This window comes from Pantherophis guttatus, chromosome 2 (genome assembly GCF_059756535.1).
Source record: "Pantherophis guttatus breed Tessera chromosome 2, ASM5975653v1, whole genome shotgun sequence".
Classification (NCBI taxonomy): domain Eukaryota; kingdom Metazoa; phylum Chordata; class Lepidosauria; order Squamata; family Colubridae; genus Pantherophis; species Pantherophis guttatus.
The window spans coordinates 28,164,044-28,182,148 of record NC_142064.1 but is presented as its reverse complement, the minus strand read 5'-3'; the positions used below and the strand labels follow the sequence as shown (position 1 = coordinate 28,182,148).

General features: G+C 37.1%; 1 protein-coding gene across 4 annotated transcripts in view; it reads left to right on the top strand.

Moving 5' to 3' along the window:
- PLPP1 (phospholipid phosphatase 1) overlaps positions 1-18,105 on the top strand; it is an 81,157-nt gene that overhangs the window by 60,443 nt on the left and 2,609 nt on the right. For 3 of the 4 annotated variants that reach the window (XM_034440881.3, XM_034440880.3, XM_034440882.3), the window contains exons 4-5: positions 4,823-4,880; positions 17,641-17,817. In XM_034440881.3, coding sequence (XP_034296772.2) covers positions 4,823-4,880; positions 17,641-17,817 — 235 coding nt within the window. Of the gene's footprint in view, positions 1-4,822; positions 4,881-7,296; positions 7,591-17,640; positions 17,818-18,105 lie in introns of those variants that run through there. The other variant, XM_034440883.3, reaches the window with a different exon arrangement.

Sequence of the window (18,105 nt, the reverse complement as noted above, 5' to 3'; positions counted from 1 at the left end):
AAGACAAATGGGTGTGTAGCTGCTAATACTTTGCAGAAGTTTCAGTTTAATAAAGGACTGGCCTGCAACTTAAAAAAGCTTTTTGCATAGAAAATGATTCCTGCAGAAGCAATGGTTTGTTTCAGCCTTCCTGAAGCAGTTGGAAATGGCACAAATGGAATCCAGTTTTTTAAACTTTGTTGCTTACAGCAGGAAAAATGCAGCTGGTTATTCAGACTGCCTGAACCTTGAAGAGGCTTCTAAAAGACAAAAGAGCTGCCCTCTTTCCCTCCTCCTACCACTTCCAATTCTGGAGTGCAGATCCAAATCTGAAAGGGCTTGGAGAGAGCATCTTAACATCTTTTGGCTCCTAAACCTTTTGCCATCATGCCTCCCTTTAGACTAGTCTTAATGTATGCCTTTCTCCTAAAAGTCAAAGACCAAAATGAACACCAATGAACAATATAACGGTACAATGATTATGAGGTTTCCATTTCAAGTGTAGCTCTTGATGGCATCTCTGCTAAAGTGCATGCAAAGCATACTCTTAATTTAAAAAGTCTTGTCAGTGAAATATGATGAGGTGGGGGATGTGATCATAATTAGCAGGTTCAGAAAATTATTGAGAAAAATTGTTTTTTGCAATTCATCAGTGCCCCGGCAGTCATCTCCAAAAAGCTTCTTAGTGCGATTGAAGAAAATTAATGGGTGCAAGTATTTGCTAAAAAAATATGTTACTAGCAAATACTTTGTTCTATGCTGTCAGGAAATAGGAAATCCTCTTGGACATCTGCAAGAAGAGTAGACGCTGAAATCCAACTGTTCTAAAATATTGTGGTTGAGTACTGGAATATTAAGTTTTAACCGTCAGTGTAACTTCATTGATGCAATGAATGTTTTTCTGTCTTTATGAAATACTTTATGAAATACTCCATTGTTGCAAAATACCATCTGCTATATTTACTTTTCTTGAACCTGTAGCAAATGATGAGGGAGTATAACATGAATTCAAAAGATGGCTTCAAGAATGCAGTTGTGACAAGATTGAAAACATGGCCTCCTCTTAACACATCGTATCTTGAAATGCCAGTTTCGGTGATGGTGAGGTTGGGTTTTGCAATATGGTTTGTTCTAATGTTTTATACACTGAATATGCTGGGCAGTTTGATGTTTTCTAGAATAGTGACTTGTTACAGCATGTGTTAACTCTGAAATCTGACTATTTTATCCTCTTACCATTTATATTTTATTTAAAAGAGTCGCATACTGGAGGGAATCAATCTCTTCACACTGTTTGAGAAGCTGTGGCAATTTTGGTATATGGCAAAACTAAACATAGGTTTCCTCAAAACGGACATGCTGCATAACATAAAGATGCAATAAACTTAGCATTCCCAACCTGATGCCTTGCAGAAACTTCGGGATTACAATTCCCAGAATTCCCAACCAGCATACTTGATGGATATGCTGCCTGAAAATAAATAAATTATTGCCCAATAAAACACAGAGGGCCCCAAATTGAAGAAGTGGTTATTGATAGCCATCTCATACATTATTTTGTCTGATCCACTTTCAAACATGTTTAAAGTAGTGGTCATTAACAAACGTTGTGGTAGCAGTTCTAAAAATTAATGCTTACACAAATGTTTATCTAATTTTGATCAATTTATTGATTTTTATGAGAATAAAAGAAAAGATGGATTGTTGTCCAATTTTATTACATGCTATAGAGCTTGTTACAGCTTACTATTAGGTTAGCTTGCATTACACCCATATTTATGTCAAGAAGTTGGATATGCCAAATACTTGATTCTGGGTGCTGCTTCCTGATGGTTATACTATTCATGATGCCTGGGTGAAAGTCAGAATTATGCAGATATTTCCCAGAAGATAATAGCAAATGCTTAAGCCTCCAGAAAATGGGTGAGCTTTTACTTTTCTTACAAATTTGACTACTTACTGTAGATACTGTACATAAACCTTGGGGTTTAATTCAGATATCATATGACTTCAGTTACTCTGAGTAAGAGTTATATGCTGAGAGTCAGCAGTTCTTAGGGGAAAGATGTCAGTTATGTCACTAATCAACAATTGCCCAGCCTCAAAAACTATGAATGTGGGACAGATGAGAAGAAGCAACAACAGATTTAAACTGCTATGGGGATGTGGAAGCTGCATCCTCATACTTAGGGAGGGCAATTAGTTATTAATAACTTCCTTTTATAAGCTATTATTTGTGAATGCTTTCCTGTTTTTCAGAACATTTTCAGCAGCATCTTGATTTAGCATTATCAGAGGGCCACATTTTAAAAATCAATTCTAAGAATTTTTAAAATTTGAATTGGACAAACTTGTAATTTGAAAACTTAGACATTTGATGGGAACAGTTGTCAAAGATGTAACTAGCTTAGCTTCTAGAAATTATACACTTCCACAAATCTGGAGGTTTTGCTACATGGTTCTTTATTTGCCTCATATTTTCTTGCGACGTAAACATCCCTTTTAAGAGCCTTCATTCTACTCAGGGTGACTCCTTGAGTTAACTTTTAGTGATGTGAAATATGATTTTGTAATCTGAGCTAAAATGACTAACATAATTTGGTTGCATTCATGATCGCAATACAAATTGATTTCTAATACAAAACATGCCACTTCAGTATCCAAATTGTTATACTGATGGCTTTGTGAAAGGTCTGTACAATAGTAGCTTCTTCAGGTAAGAATTAATTTTGGGCAAATCCATAGAAAAATTGTTCAAAGCATGTTTAAGAAAACATTACAAATCTAATTTGTCACTATGTTGATACAGGTAATCCTTGATTTACGACTATTATTGAGCCCAAAATGTATGTTGCTAAGTGAGAAATTTGTTAAGTGAGTTTTGCTGCATTTTATGATCGTCCTGGCCACATTTGTTAAGTGAATCACTGCAGTTGTTAAATTAGTAACACCGTTGTTAAGTGAATCTGGTTTCCCCATTGTCTTTGCTTGTCAGAAGGTTGCAAAAGGGGATCACATGACCCAGGGACACGGCAACCACCATAAATGTGAGTCAGTTGTCAAGCATCTGAATGTAAATCATGTGACCATGGGGATGCTGCAACGGTCATAAGTCTGAAAAATGGTCATAAGTCCCTTTTTTCAGTGCTGTCGTAACTTCGAATGGTCACTAAGTGAACTGTTATAAATCAAGGACTCCTGTAGTGTTTTTTCATGAGATATATGCCATGTATGTTTTGTGATGGAAAAAAACCCATCTCTTCTAGCATGTTTTTCTTTAATGAACCTAGAAAGAGCTCTGGTGCCAGATATCTTTAGCTTAGTAGCTCCTTCATATTTTTAAATAGCTTATTCTGGAAAGAAGTGTTAACATTAGCCTTAATGGCCAGAGTGAGAAGTCAAAATAAAATGTATACTCTAGGTTTATACTATCTGACTTGTTGAAATAAACTTTCCAGGAGAAAAGTATGCAAGGGCACTTGTTATGAAACAATAACTTCCTGAAAGCTCTTGAGACCTGATGTATGATCTTCTGTTGGGATGATTTAAATAATTTAACAACATGGCAGGAGAGGAAGTTGAAATATAACTAAATAAGGGTTAGCGTTTCCAGAGATGGACACTTTCTCATTGTGGTTTGCTTATTTACCAACTAGGGCTGGAGGGACAAAGACTGAAGGACGTTGTCTTCAGAAATGCTGCAAGAGTTTGGAAAATAAATGGCTGGCAGGAGGGACAAAATGTTCCGCTCTGAGGCAGAAGAAAGAGTTGTGGGGGAACATTTAGCAGTATCTCTATTGTGTCTCTGTTTAAAATATTAAAATTATGGGCAGGCAGTGACTGAGAGAAGAAAAACAAATGCAGCTGGGGAACTGATAAGCTATAAAGGACAGGTATTTCCAGCTGGAATTGTAGTACCATTAATAACTTTCTCTGAAGTTCTCTAGGAGAGACATGATCTTGAGGGTAATCTGTGTCTGGAAACATGAAAGATAGCTAATATACTATGGTGCATTCTGATGTTGAAAGGTCAGGCTATATTGGCTGTGTCTTTTGGCAACGCTGTATCCAAGAATAGAAGACTAATTGTAATAGTCTGAAATCCTTGGCATGAATGTGTTTAGACACAGTGTTTGCTCTTCTCTCACTCTCATCCTTTCCATCCATATATGGAGATAATATGGTCTAGTTCTGCGAGGTTATGATCACCCCTTGCATCAAGGCTAGGAATCAAAACTGAGCCCAAAAGCCAACTGAGCACCCCACGCTATAAAATCCAAAACTGGGCAATCCTATATCTCCCAAGCTGTTCACAGTTATGTTTTAATAATGCTGCATTGTTTATATTGTGGATTAATACTCTCATAACCTTTTCGGCAGACAAGCCGAACTTCAAGGCAGTGCAGAATCAAATAGATAAATGTTAAAATTCTAAAGCATTGATTAATATATAGATGAACATTTTAATTTATTAATTCAAGTGAACATAACTCAGGCTAAAAACTCATTTTGAATACAAATTACAAACTGTATGTAAACTATAAAAGTAGTTTATTGCTCCCGTTGCTTCTGTTTGGATCTGTTTATATCCCTGACTTCTCTTTCACGGACTCAGCGTAGCATTTTTCTTCACAATTTTTCAATTAGGAATGTATGAGAAATAGTAACTTGTCCAAGGTTATTCAGTTTATTTTGCCAAATTCAGATTTTGCGTCTCAAATGTGAAAAAAATTTAATGTTTGCTCTGCATCCCCCCCTTTTTTAAAAAGGAACAGATTCTTGTATGCTAAAAAAATAACAAATGCACACTCACTTATTTGCATTTATTCTTCTTATTTTTCAGACTGTCATTTTACTCTGGACATTCATCGTTCTCCATGTATTGCATGCTGTTTCTAGCAGTAAGTATATGTATTTTTAGCAGCTGGTTATGATGTTTAAAAAGTTTGAGGTGGAAATATTTGCTGCATTAGCAGAATTTCTTTTGGGCTGTTTGTGCAAGGGACACATGAAATAAAAGTGATATGGAGGTGAAATGGGAGTGTTTGGAATGCTGGTCAATACCTACCAGCAGACTTCCATTGAATTAACAGGATGTTTTCAGGACAGATGAACAAGTAATCAGATTGGGGGTTAGATGTAGTTAGCATTCTGCCTTTTGTGTATTTTGTCTTAAATAGACCTGGTAAAATAGTTTGACCATTATGCTGTTAAGGTAGCAATAGCAAAGGGAACATAGCCAAACTCAACAAAACTAAAGATCCATTAAAGTTGAATCTTAGGTGGAAGTTCTTGCATAAGAAGAAAGTGCATGGCAGAGCAACTGGCAATACTTTAAACGATGCTGAGATGCACTTCTTCACCCTAGAGGAAGTTGATCATCTGATGGCAATACAAGAGCCTAGTTGCGGTATTTTTGATGTGGAAGACATCCCTCTTTGCTTACCATTACAACACAATTAAATCAACTCTAAAAGACAATTTGTGAAACCACAATTGCTATTTGTCTGAATCCCAATTAAGTATGTGTGGATGCTTCATTTTTTTTATTCTTTTACATTGCATAGAAAGAATATAGCTTTTATGTAGTATATAATTCAATTGAAAGTTTTAAAAACAAAGGTTAAAAACTAATACAAATGAATATAAAGTAAAAAAGAAAAAGAAATTGAAGAGAGCTAAAAGTGCAAGAAAGAAAGGAAAAGGAAAAAAAGATACAAAAAGTGGCTTCAAATCTTCTTTTTATAGCAGTTACAGGTATAATTACAAATTTATCTCTTTTTTTAAAGTTAAACCATGACTTCCTTCTTTCTATGATCTATCATGTCTAATCATCAAAACAATAAATCATAAATTCATTTTTTTCTGTTTTATGCAAAAAGTGCATCAGGCGTTTCTAGTCAGCTGTAAACAGTTATTGTCTTACATCAAAGAAGTTAGTTTGGTTATCTCAGCATCTTCACCAACCATTCCTTCATTGTAGATATTTCTGATATATTTATTCTCTTGAGTTTTTTTTTTTTAGTATACTATGTTTTTATTCTGTTCACTGCTTAGAGTTCTTTCCAGTAGAGCAGTTATCTAAGTTTGTTTAATAAAATAATAAATAAGAATGTATGTATTTTGTATACAACAAAATAAATCTCCAAATCTTTGTAATTTGCAAAGTCTCCTGATAGTTGACTGTAATAAGACACAAGAAGAATATACATTAAAAGATTCATGGTTAAAAAATAGGAATAACTACAGAGAGAAAAAAGTAATTTATTTTTAAATGTTGGTCTCAAGAGCTTTGTTTTAACTAAGATAGAGAAAATTCAGTAGAATGGGATGGGGAACTAACTTAGCTTCTGGAGGGAGGCTGGCCCATAAAAGCCTGTGGCATTGGCCACATCTATCTTCCCTTCCTGGGAGTGAGAATCACCAGCTCTGGCTGGAGAAGATAAGCCTGCAAATCCATAGGCCTTCTCCTTGTTTTCTGCCCCTATGCCAGTGTTATTTGGGGTACAATGAGATGTCTCTTCTCTGATGCTTGGAAAGAGAAGGTATCTTGCTATCACTTACTTTGGTCCCACCTGTCATGCCATCCCAAACAAAGTATCTCTTGAGAAAATGCAGCCCCCACCAGAAAAAAAAAAGGTTGCCTGTATTTCCATATTTGGTAGGGTTTTGCAACTTAAAAGTGAATTCAACTACAGAAAGATTAATGGCATCCAATAATTTTTATCTAATAGAGTGGACAGGTGGAGGGGTTAAAATATGAAGCTGTTAATTGTGCAATCAAAATGCTTCCTCTTTTTAACGTGTTACATGTACTTCCGTACGAATGTGAAAAAGGGATAGAGCTTTAGTTGCATAGAGCTGTCATGGGTGCCATTTGACTGTTTTTAATCATCCTCTTGAACACGTCTGGGTGGAAGTGGAGAACTGTAATAGTTTTTTGGAGTGCTGAGCTGCTTTTTAAATCACATTCAAAGTACCCTAAACATATTTTAGAGAAGTAATTGAAGCAAGACTACAGTATTCTTATTTTCAGTAACATTTATTTCAAGATGGTCCTTTGGCCATTATACAACAGATGGGCAACAACACAATAAAATATAATCATAAATCACAAAAGTCAATAAAAACCAAATGTTAAAAAATAGTCAATGAATCATTTTAAGTTGATGTTGAAAATAATTCGTTTAGTACTAGGCAAATGAGAAGAGCATTCCTATCTCTTTTTATTATTGACAATTTTTTCATTTGCTTCAGTGGGTCAGAGTAACTGGCAAACCTAATTTGTATTTGCCTTGACATTGCTTTTTGTTTCAGTTTAGAGAAACTGCCCATTTGTTTGGAGGGATTAAACCAATTTATAAAAGAAGGAGAAAGTGGTGCTCACATTTTTATTCCTCCAAACCAGAGGTCTTCAAACTTGGCAGCTTTAAGACTTGTGGACTTCAACAGAATTTTCCAGCCAGCATAGCTGGAGACTTAATGCCTTGACTTATTTATATAATAAATAAATAAAGGTGGGATTTAAGAAATCTGAAGAAATAAATTGAAAGTGAATTTTGGTTACAATATGTCTAAGCAATTTCTTTTTAATAAAAGCTGCACAGTTTACCTTCATGTTCTTAATTTACAATAAGAACGTTGGACAGAAAGTATTCTTGACAATACATTATAAAGCACTAATGACATTCTGAACTTCATGGGGCAACTCTCTCCCCCTCCTTTCCCTGGGCATAGCATGAGTAAGAATGGATCTTGAGAATGTCTGAGGAATTTCCCTGTAGGAACACTCTCAATTCTTGAATGAGTTGGTGGTATTATTGTATGTTGCAAGGAAGAGTTGGTTCAATTATGAAGCTCTTTCCTATTAAAGTGTCTTGCCTCTTGCAACATACAGATGTACGCTCCATTAGATAGTGCAGGATTTTGTCCCTGTCAGTCGAAGACATCTGCTAACCTGTTTCAAATGTTCTTTCCAAGCTGCTTCATCCTGCCGCTTGCACGCTTGGCTCCAGCTGTGAGTCTGTGCTGCTCGTGACTCTCCAGTTCCTCACATGTGGCATTACTCACAGCTTGGATTAATCATAAGCAGACGCTTCAGACTGCAGCCTCTGGAGGACCAAAGGAATCTCACATATGTTAGTGTGACTGACTGTGCACACAAACAAAATCCCAAAGCCAACCCAAAAACTACAGTTGTGCAATCCAGCCACATTGACAACTAGATTGCAGTTCTGAAAAAACCATTGGCACTTCATATTCTCCTTATTCCATCACAGTGTTCACTTCAAATTCTGCCCTTTAAAATCCTCCAGATTGTAAGAAGGTCCACATGCTTTTTGAGCAAGCTTTTGTTTGGGCCTGGCAGATCCCCCAACCTGCTGGTTATTTAAATCCATTTGCTGAACCCCAACTCACTGTAATTACTGTTCTCAGTGAAGTTTCTGGTCCTTTCTGACCTCCCCCCACCCCACTAGCACTACTGTGTTCTAATGGTAGCCTTTCACCTGCTTAAAAAGGTGCACACAAACCTATTTTGTAACACAACTTGAAATCCAGCATCACATCAGTAAACATCACCCCAAACACTCCTTTAGAAGTTCCTCCACACTTCCAGAACCTATACAGGCTGCATTTATATGATTCTCTTAATCTGGATTTGCACAAGATGTTAAATGGTATCAAATGAGATTTGCTTACATAACAGGCTTTAAACAGCCATAAAAAAGTTAACTTTAGCCAACCATATCATATTATGGTTTAGGACAAATATACAGATAAATATGCCATTGATCATAATTGGTACCATTTGCATGTATCTTAATCAGCCGATGGCAGCATCTGTCTGATCCAATTTGAGTAAGAAGCTAAGCAGAAGAGGGCTTGGTTAATACTTATGAGACCTTTAGGAAATTCCAGGGTTGCAGGCTAGATTGGGAAGAAAGCAATGGCAAATTGCTTCCATATGGCTCTTAAGAAGGCCGTAGAGATGCAGCCACAGGAAATAAAGCCATCTTGCAGAGGTCTGTTACTGCATTTCAGCCCTTGGGCTCAGAAATTAAGTATGGTGAGATCTGCTTAATCTTTGAATAGAAGACTTCCAAGAAATCCTAGGAGAGTAGACTGTGCAGTAGGGAGGAAAAGGCCCAGAAAAAGACATTGACTAAGCACTGCTGTATAGTTGCAAAGAAAACCCCATGGCTGTGTCCATGAAATCAACAGGAATCAAGCTGGACTCAAAGGAATGTTATCTTTTACTTCTTATAAAATGAAATCCATGTTGTAATTCACATAAATTCAGAAATTATCCAAATTCATTGGACGTAGTATTGCTGTTTCTTTTCAGCAATGTTAACAGAGAGTTCTCAACTTAGAACCACAATTGGGACAGGAACTGTACAGCAATGTGATTATTAGATGAGTTGCACCTGATTTTATGATCTTTTTGTCATGGTTGTTAAGTGGATTTCTGGTTTCCCACATTGACTTTGCTTGTTGGAAGCCCACTGGGAAGTCACAAATGACAATCATGTTACTTGGGACACTGCAGTTGTAGTAAATGCATGCCAGTTGCCAAATGCCCAAATTTTGATCATGTGACCAGTGGAATGCTGCAATGGTCTAAAGTGTGAGGCCTGGTCATAAGATACTTCTTTCAGGGCTGTCGTATCTTCAAATAGTTGTTAAACAAATGGTTATAAGTCAAAGTCTACCTGAAACACTTGTTTGTTTCACAGATACATGGTTTATGTATTTATTTTAAATTCAAGAACTCTGAGTTACTTTTTGTTCCCATTTTACTGCTGTAGTCTTAGTAGATGACACTAACAAGCCAGACTTCACCAACTACACCAACCGCATATGCTAAGCAGTGTCAGCTGGAATGGGGACTGCTTGGGAATTTTAGACCTCTAACATAAATTGAGAAATAACAATTTTAAAAGGCCATAAGAAGGCAGTGACAATTAAGTTCATATGACTGTCAGGAAGGCTGCATGGATGCAGTCCCTAGGCACCATATTCAACTTGCAGTGTTTACCTTTTATGGACTCTTCTCAGCAGTAACAGTCCTTGACTTAGCCTGAAGGAAACTTTAAATGAGTCTGTTAAGGGAATGCCATTCTTCTTAGCCCATGGAAGCCAAGGAAATTATTCGGCAGAGCAGATAAATTTAGTCCTAACAATTGGCAGGGATTTGAAAGTTAGGCATATAATTCATATAACATCCAAAAGTTAACATTCCTTGATTTAAGGCAAGTGTCAAACTTGATTTCATTGAGGGCCACATCAGGGTTGTGTTTGCGTTGGTGTGCCGGGGTAGGTGTGGTCATGGTAGGCATGGCTAGCTCAATGTCACTATGTCAGGGATACCAGTGGAGGTCCAAGTGCTTTGCCAGCAAAAATGGGCTCCTGAGCTCCGTTTTTGGCTGCTACGGCCTCCTGCAACCCTCTGCCAGCGAAAACGGAGCTCGGGGGCCACTGGCAGAGGGTTGCAGGAAGCTGTCATGGCCGAAAACAGTGCTTAGCTTTTGATCATTACTAAGTACATTTATATACAGCATGACACTTTATTCTATTTTATTTTAACCTATATCTATTTTAAATTTTTAGCTTTATGCCTTAGTTTAAGACAATAATACTTCTTTTGGTCCTAGAGACATAGCTTACAGCGGTAACAGTAGTATCAATATTATTTGTATTATTCTTTTATCTTATGTTTTACGTTTGGTTGTCGTTTTTTACCTTTTTTACTTTTACTCCTTTATTACTGTATTAACCACTTTAGTGGTTAATATATTTTGGGTTGAGAGACTGAACAATCTGCCAGGGCTTGGTCTCAACCCAAAGTTTTGAGAGTCATCAAAAAAGTCATCATTCTTTTCTGATTATAAAGTAGCTGTTAAAAGTCTTAAGTTTCCCCAGTTTAAAGAAAAGGGGTGGGCATGTAAAAGGAGTGTATGCCCTTCTCTGCTCCCCACGGATTTTGGTTTCGAAAGATATAGGGCCACCAGCATTGGGCCGTGATATTCTCAATGATCAGCAGCAAACGTCTATCTGTTGCTGCCTTGTAGTGGTGATCATATGAAAGAGTGTTTTTAGCAAATTGTGGGGGAAGAGTTTTAGCTGTGTTTTTTGGGAGGGGTGTGCGTTGCAAGGCAAGAACAAAAGCCCCTTCCCCAACTGCTGCTGTCTTGAAGAAGAAAATTGAGTCCAACTGCTTTTAAGTGCATGGGAGGAGGGGTAAACTAGAGACACGGTCATGTCCATGTCTTTTTGGCCCTTAGTGAAAGGGAGATGTTTATCTCTTCTGTAATCTCTGTGGGGCAATGATTATTCCTTAGCAGACATGTGTTAGCTGTATACACATGCTTGGAACATGTGCAGTGACCATTTACAACTATCACCACAGGCTTAAAACATATCGAATTCATTGTCTCTGTGGATATATTCTGTCTAATTATTGGTATAAAGCTATGACAAACATATGGCATATGTGTCAGTGTTACAGATTTAACTTTTGGGCCTTTGTATTTAAGATAGGGTTTCCTTGGAAAAATACTTGAGAAAACTCTGTATATATCTGGCCGTGTGCTGTTTTATTTTATACTCACATCCATCCTCAATGAAGAAACTCAGGTATATAAAATGTTCCACACCAACTTCTAAACAATCTTTCCTTGAAATGGGAGGTTGGCTACAAGTTACTATTTCTCAGAACAGCAGGGTCAAAGAGCCGCTCATTGAGAAGGATGCATATCATGGCTTCCTTCAAGGAAGATGGCACAATTCCTCTTCCAAGGAGACAATAAACAGATCTAGTCTTCTGTTACCTCCTTGACCGCTGTACCCCAAGTAGAGCAAGAATGGTGGTGCTCACAGCACAGAGGAGCCTGACCTCAAAGCAATCTCAGATAGCCTCACAAGTTGGTATGCTTGTCATCTTGATAGGCTTCAATGATAACTAAGTGAATGTTTTGCTAAGTAACTCTGCTTTTTGTTATAAAATAGTTTGTGGGGTTTTCCCACAATGCTTTAAAAGTCCATTTTATCATATCTTCCTTTTTATGAATAGCATATGCTGTTAACTTCTTTTCTCTTGAACTTTTGAAGAGATGACCTACTGTGAAGTTGTCAGCTAAACTGATCTCTGTACAATACTCCTCCCTCTTTAAAGGGCTTTGTGACCCAAAAAACACAATGGAAGAAATTCTCCTCCACATCTCTGGATAAAATGTTGTTTGATGAGAGTTTTCTTACTGTTAATAATTAAAAATACCAATGTAAAGCCACTTCAGGGGATCATTCAGTACATTTATGACAGATTAAGGACACAATGAGTCCCGACTAGTATTTTCTTTTTAAGGGCTGAGTGGATGATATGTTACCATTAACTCAGACTCACAGAATGCCTCTTTGGTTTTCATCCACATTAGGAGAACCTCAACTGCTAACTGATCAAGTAATAGATGACCATTTTGTGGACTCTAAAAATAGGGCACAATTATGCTGTATCAGACATGCAACATATTGCAACATATTGGTCAAGCCAATTAGAAGAACTGCGACTGGTGTATGAGCTAAAATATTGGAAAACACTTTTTGTCACTCTTCAAAGGCAGCTTACATAACTGACAATTTTTGGGGCTCTCAAAAATTCTAGAGTTCTCCCATGGATTTCTCATCTTGTCTAAAATGTTTGCATATATCTGCCAAGTGTTCTGTCATGAGGACCCACCCTAACTATGTCTTTTACCATGCACACTGTAGAAATTTCCTATTTCCTGAATTCTTACAGGCCCTGTATTCTTACAACTTGCCTGTCTCAGTAAGAACCTCCCTTACTAGTGGTTTTGGCATACTGACTAAATCAAAAGTTTGCTGGTTTGGTAAAGAGTGGAACCCCACCTACTACAGACAAGATGTTTGTATTGTCACATGACCCTTTGCATCAGGAGACTACTGCTAAAGGCTAATTACATCACTGGCCCTCTTCATAGATCAGGCAGAGAACAAAAGAGTAAAAGAAAAAACAAAAAAACCCAGGCAGAATACTACTTGCATCCTACCAAGGGCAGTTGGCATGATTGCCATAACAGATTGCATAATTTGACAGTGTGAAATGAAGGTAGAGACTCATCTGGAGCTGTAGAGGGATCAAAAAATTTCAAAATCAGGTTCTAATGTTAATCTACATAGCTGTGCATGTGCATCTTTTTAGAATCGGTGGGGAACAGTTTTTGAAGCAGCTGAGGCTTGCAAATTTCCATGTGTAGCAAAGTACCATATTTAAATGCTATCCCTAGTATCTAGTATCCTAGGAGAGCCTGTGGCAGGAGGGCCTATTGGCTAAGGCAAAAGCAGCAGGTATGCTTTGTCCACTATAGGCTGAGTTTTAGAGGTATGTTCTGTGCAGACTCTGGCAGTCTTAGCAGTGGAGAGGCTTTTTTCAGCCTCATCTCTTTTGCTTGGCAGACTAGCTCTGCAAAATGGGTTAGCTGACTGGATTTAAGTCTCCATCAAAAAACTTTAAAAATCTTCTAAAGAAAATTTTAAGGTGGAGTTAGTTCAATCCTATGCCTACATTTGGACCAAAGTACAACCTCTTCATGTTTGTTGACCAAATCAGTTGATCCTTTTTTGGTGCTACCTCCAAATGTTTAACTATTTTCGAAGAATAGGGTGTGAGATTTGAACACATTCAACAATGTCCACTCATGAGTCTATAGAAATAAAAGGGTCTGTCTCTGCATGTCAAGAACAGAAAAGAAACCTGAAGACATTTAAAGAAGGAATTGGTGATCTTATATGAACTGGTTCAGGTATCTAAATTTTCCTTGTCCAGACCAAGTGCTTGGATCCTTTTTCCCTCTGCTGCCTTCATTCCATTGAGGATCTGTTCATCAGATGAACAGAATTTAGCCCTGTAAAGAAAAACCAGGACTAGGATTCAACGTGCCCTTTTAGGTGACTTTAAAATGACACCTGGCCCCACTTCATTCAATGGCTTCCCTTGGTGATAATAATCTGTTATGCTGCCTCAGTATCTCTTTACAGACAGAGATCTTTAGCATCATATATAACTGCACCATCCCTCTATTTCAGCAGGGATTGTATTCAGCAGAAGTATTCATTGTATATGTCCCTCTTCAAGATAGCGCTATGAATTAGATGATCACTCGAGTTAAAATCCCTTGCTTTCAATGGCCTTGGCTTTAAATATGATCTGCAAGCATCTGACTTACATTTAGTGTATATGACAAAAAAGAGGCTGAAGCCACAATACAGAGTTTAAGGCTTAAAAATTATCTGATTATCTCACAGCCTTTGAAGTCTGATTCCTGTAAACATACACCTCCTCCTCTATTCTTTCGTTCAGTAGTTCTTTGTAGATATTAAAAATGTATGGCTTGCATTTTATAAGCTGTTAAGATTGTGTGAGAAGAGATCTCATTGCAGAGTTTAATTGCATGGAGACATATAGCAAGAACAGCATTGTAGTGGAAAATTTTGCTGTGGTGGAGCACATCATAACCAGGCACTAAGAAGAATCTCCCTCCCCCACCCCAAAAAATCTGTGTCCTGTTGAGGCAGCTCTGTATTTACATCCAGAGGATTTGGCAGTCTATGAACAAAGAACTGGAGAAAATGACTAGAAGTAATTACATATTACTCTTTTTTTTTTTTGTCAGATTTTCTACAACTATTTAATGGTGGTTCCAAAACCCCTTTTAAGTTTGCTGGCTGTGATGTTTATAGCCTTAGAAAGCAAATGTTTCTCTTCTTGGAAACATATTAAATGGATCCATGGTACTTTTTGAAAAAGGAAGGTAGTGGAATGAGGGTTGCATTTCAACTTCCAATGAAAAAAAGTCTTTGACCAAAAGCCAGGAATAGTATACTTAGTAGATTTGTAGCAAAAACCGTATGTTTAATTATGGGTGAAAGGTCACCTACCTTATCTAAACATATCTCGATGTAACCTGTGGATGGTCATGACCTACGGGGAGGTCATTTTGAATTAATAAAAACTTTTAAATGTAGCCTGTAAATACAACATCATGTAATATAATTAAATACAATATAAATTACCACCTTTGGAATCGGGTAGAGAAATTGCTCTGTTGTAAATTTATAAACAAGTCATTTGTCTCCATCCTTTTGCTCAGGGCCAGCAAGCTTAGAAATGCCTTGGCACTGATGTCTCCACAACCAGCATCTTTCAAACTCCCACTCTGCTGTAACCACTTAACCCCTCGTACTCCCTGCAATTGGCAGCAATCCAAAAGCTTGCGCAATATTCATGAAAAATCCATTGGAAACATCCCAATTGCTGAACAAACTGAAATACAATTCTTGGTTCACCTGGGTATTATTTATACAATTTATATGTCACTCCAATTTAAAAAGATTCTAATGTATTAAATCATTAGCTACCTAATGCTTGCAGTAATCTCCACCTTGAAAAGCCTAATGGAATCCAATTAACAGCTTCTGAAAGCTGGTGGAACTTGGTGATAACATGAATGAGATTGCAAATTACTTGTGCAGATAAAAGGAAACAAAAGATTACAGAATCTTTTCAGTTTTAATATATCTTGTATCTTGTGTAAATGTTAAAAAAAGACTTTTTGAAGCTTTAGGATGAGTTTGTAAAGTTTATAATCTACAAATGGGCATGAATGGCATATAGATTTTAGAATAGAGAATAAAAATATTTTGCATTTCCCTCAATATAGAGATCTGATCTCAGAGGAACTCTACGGTCATCCTACCTCCTGCTACTCTCAGCCTTCAGGGCTTTTATGATATAAAGTCCCAGAAAGTGATATGCCCTGAAAAATCCAATCAACCCCAACCCCTTCCAACCTTAGAAGTATCCCATATTACTTAATTTGCCTCAGTCATAAATGTATTTTATTTATTTTATTTCCTCATTAATCACATTCTTTTAACATCTGAAGAAGAGAGACAGTGCAGCAAATGTTGTTTCTTTATTTCTGCCTGTAGAAAACACTGAGCAACTTAGTGCCCCTAACGTATGGAAATAAAATCCATGAATAAACATTAAAGCCACGTTTCCTGTTTTGCCATCTCAGTTGTTCAGAGTCCTGCTTTATGAAACCATTTCTACTTCAGGGAGGTTCAAACACCACATTTTAATCATTCATTCAATTTTGACATATTGGCAAGTCGGATGAAATCCTACCAGCTACCACCTAGCTCCTAGGCACTCAACCCGTTTTGTGTTCAAACCACAAGTTTCTAAACGACTGTCTTAAGGTTCCACCTTTTCTCCCACTCATAACCACATATACCACCTTCCCTCCTACATGTGTAATGTCGCTCTGCCAACTACAGCAATTGCTTGTGTGTAGAAACCATATTAGCCAAGTAAAGCATTTTTCAATGTCTTCAGTGGAATTCCTAAACTGGAAAAAAGGATGAATGCCAGCTTGCTTTTTTTAGACCACCAGAATAACTCCTGGCTCTAATTCTCACTTGAAATAAATGCTTTACATTAGTGTAACGGTCACAGTCACAAAAAAGGTCTAGAGAAAACTGTTTGGCTTGGAACACTACTATGCAATTTTACTATGTTGAACTTCATACCTGCCTTCGTGTCAAAACTCTTGCATTCATCTTCGAAGAATATGCCTGTAGAATGTCTTAAAACTTAAATTTACAAATATTTAAGAAAATCAGACCAAGTACAGCTTGAATCTACGAAAAACTTACCTGGTTATTTAAAAATTGCTCCATATAGCATTAAACTTTAGTCTTTTTATAGCAGAATGACACAGATGAGTACCAAAAGGGTGATGTAATCACTAGTTTCAGAAACCTAAGTCTGCATATGTGCATTCATTCAGATAGATCTAATGTTTCTAGCAGGCAAGTAGCTTTTCATGTTTATCTTTGGAAGCACACATGCGACTTGCTTGTGTTCATAGCATGTGTGACTACACAACAATTTGCTTCTGTTAGTATTTTTCATGCCCAGGACACCATATAATTATTTGTTGAATAGTTATAGTATATGAGGATGAATTACTTGCCAACATCTTAGTGCTCCTCCCTTATGGATATTAAGGAACTAGGGTCAGTTCTAAGCAAATATTGCTTGGGAAGGAGCAGTTATGTGACTATTCTGAAGACAAGTGGAAGCTCCTTCAGAAAATGCTACATCTGGTTCTGGTCATTACTGATACTGTTTTGTGATTAATATTGCCATATTCTAAGAACTTTTAGACACCTCAGAATACTTGTAAGGAAATGTTTTTTCACAGTGACTGTCAAAGAAATGATTGTGACATTGACTATCTCCTTATTCAGAAAAGACAACCATAATAACATCTATAACTTATTATTGAACACTGTACCACTTTGAATTTAAAAACGGGCAACACTTTATACATATATACAGGCTGATAGAAAGGATGTCTGTAAAAATGTTAAGTACAATACTGAATATGAAGAAACAGCACTCAAGTTGTCTTTATGCCTATCTTAGCAAAGTGATCTACCCACCTTCTGCAATGGTGATACTATTATCCATTACTATCCATTAGGTGATTGTATGTTCTACACAAAAATATTTAACTTTTAAATATTTAACAGATCTTCTGTTCTCTTGCTGAGAGTGTGCCTTTTTGGTTTTAGCTTTATCTTCAGGCCAGAATGAAAAATGACTGGGCAAGACTTTTGCGTCCTACAATCCAGTTTGGACTTGTTGCTTCATCCATTTACGTGGGCCTCTCCCGGGTTTCTGATTACAAACATCACTGGAGCGACGTATTGACTGGACTCATCCAGGGAGCACTAGTAGCAACCCTTATCGTAAGTCTGTAACAATTTTTTTCTTACCATTTGATCAATTCTATTTTCAAATAAGCTAATTTGACTTAAACCTTTCTGGATTTTTTTTTTTTCCTGAAATAAATCGCGAAGGGGCTTTCATATATTTAAACCACCAGTTTTGTGTGTCATAGGTTCACTGCAATGGGGAGAAGATCACATGAAGTTTTGCATTTGCCAATACTATTCTCCAGTATTGTGGCAGCCTTTTACCACATTTCACTATTCCACATATTGGTTCCCCCCCCCACCTGCTCTGTAAATCGATTG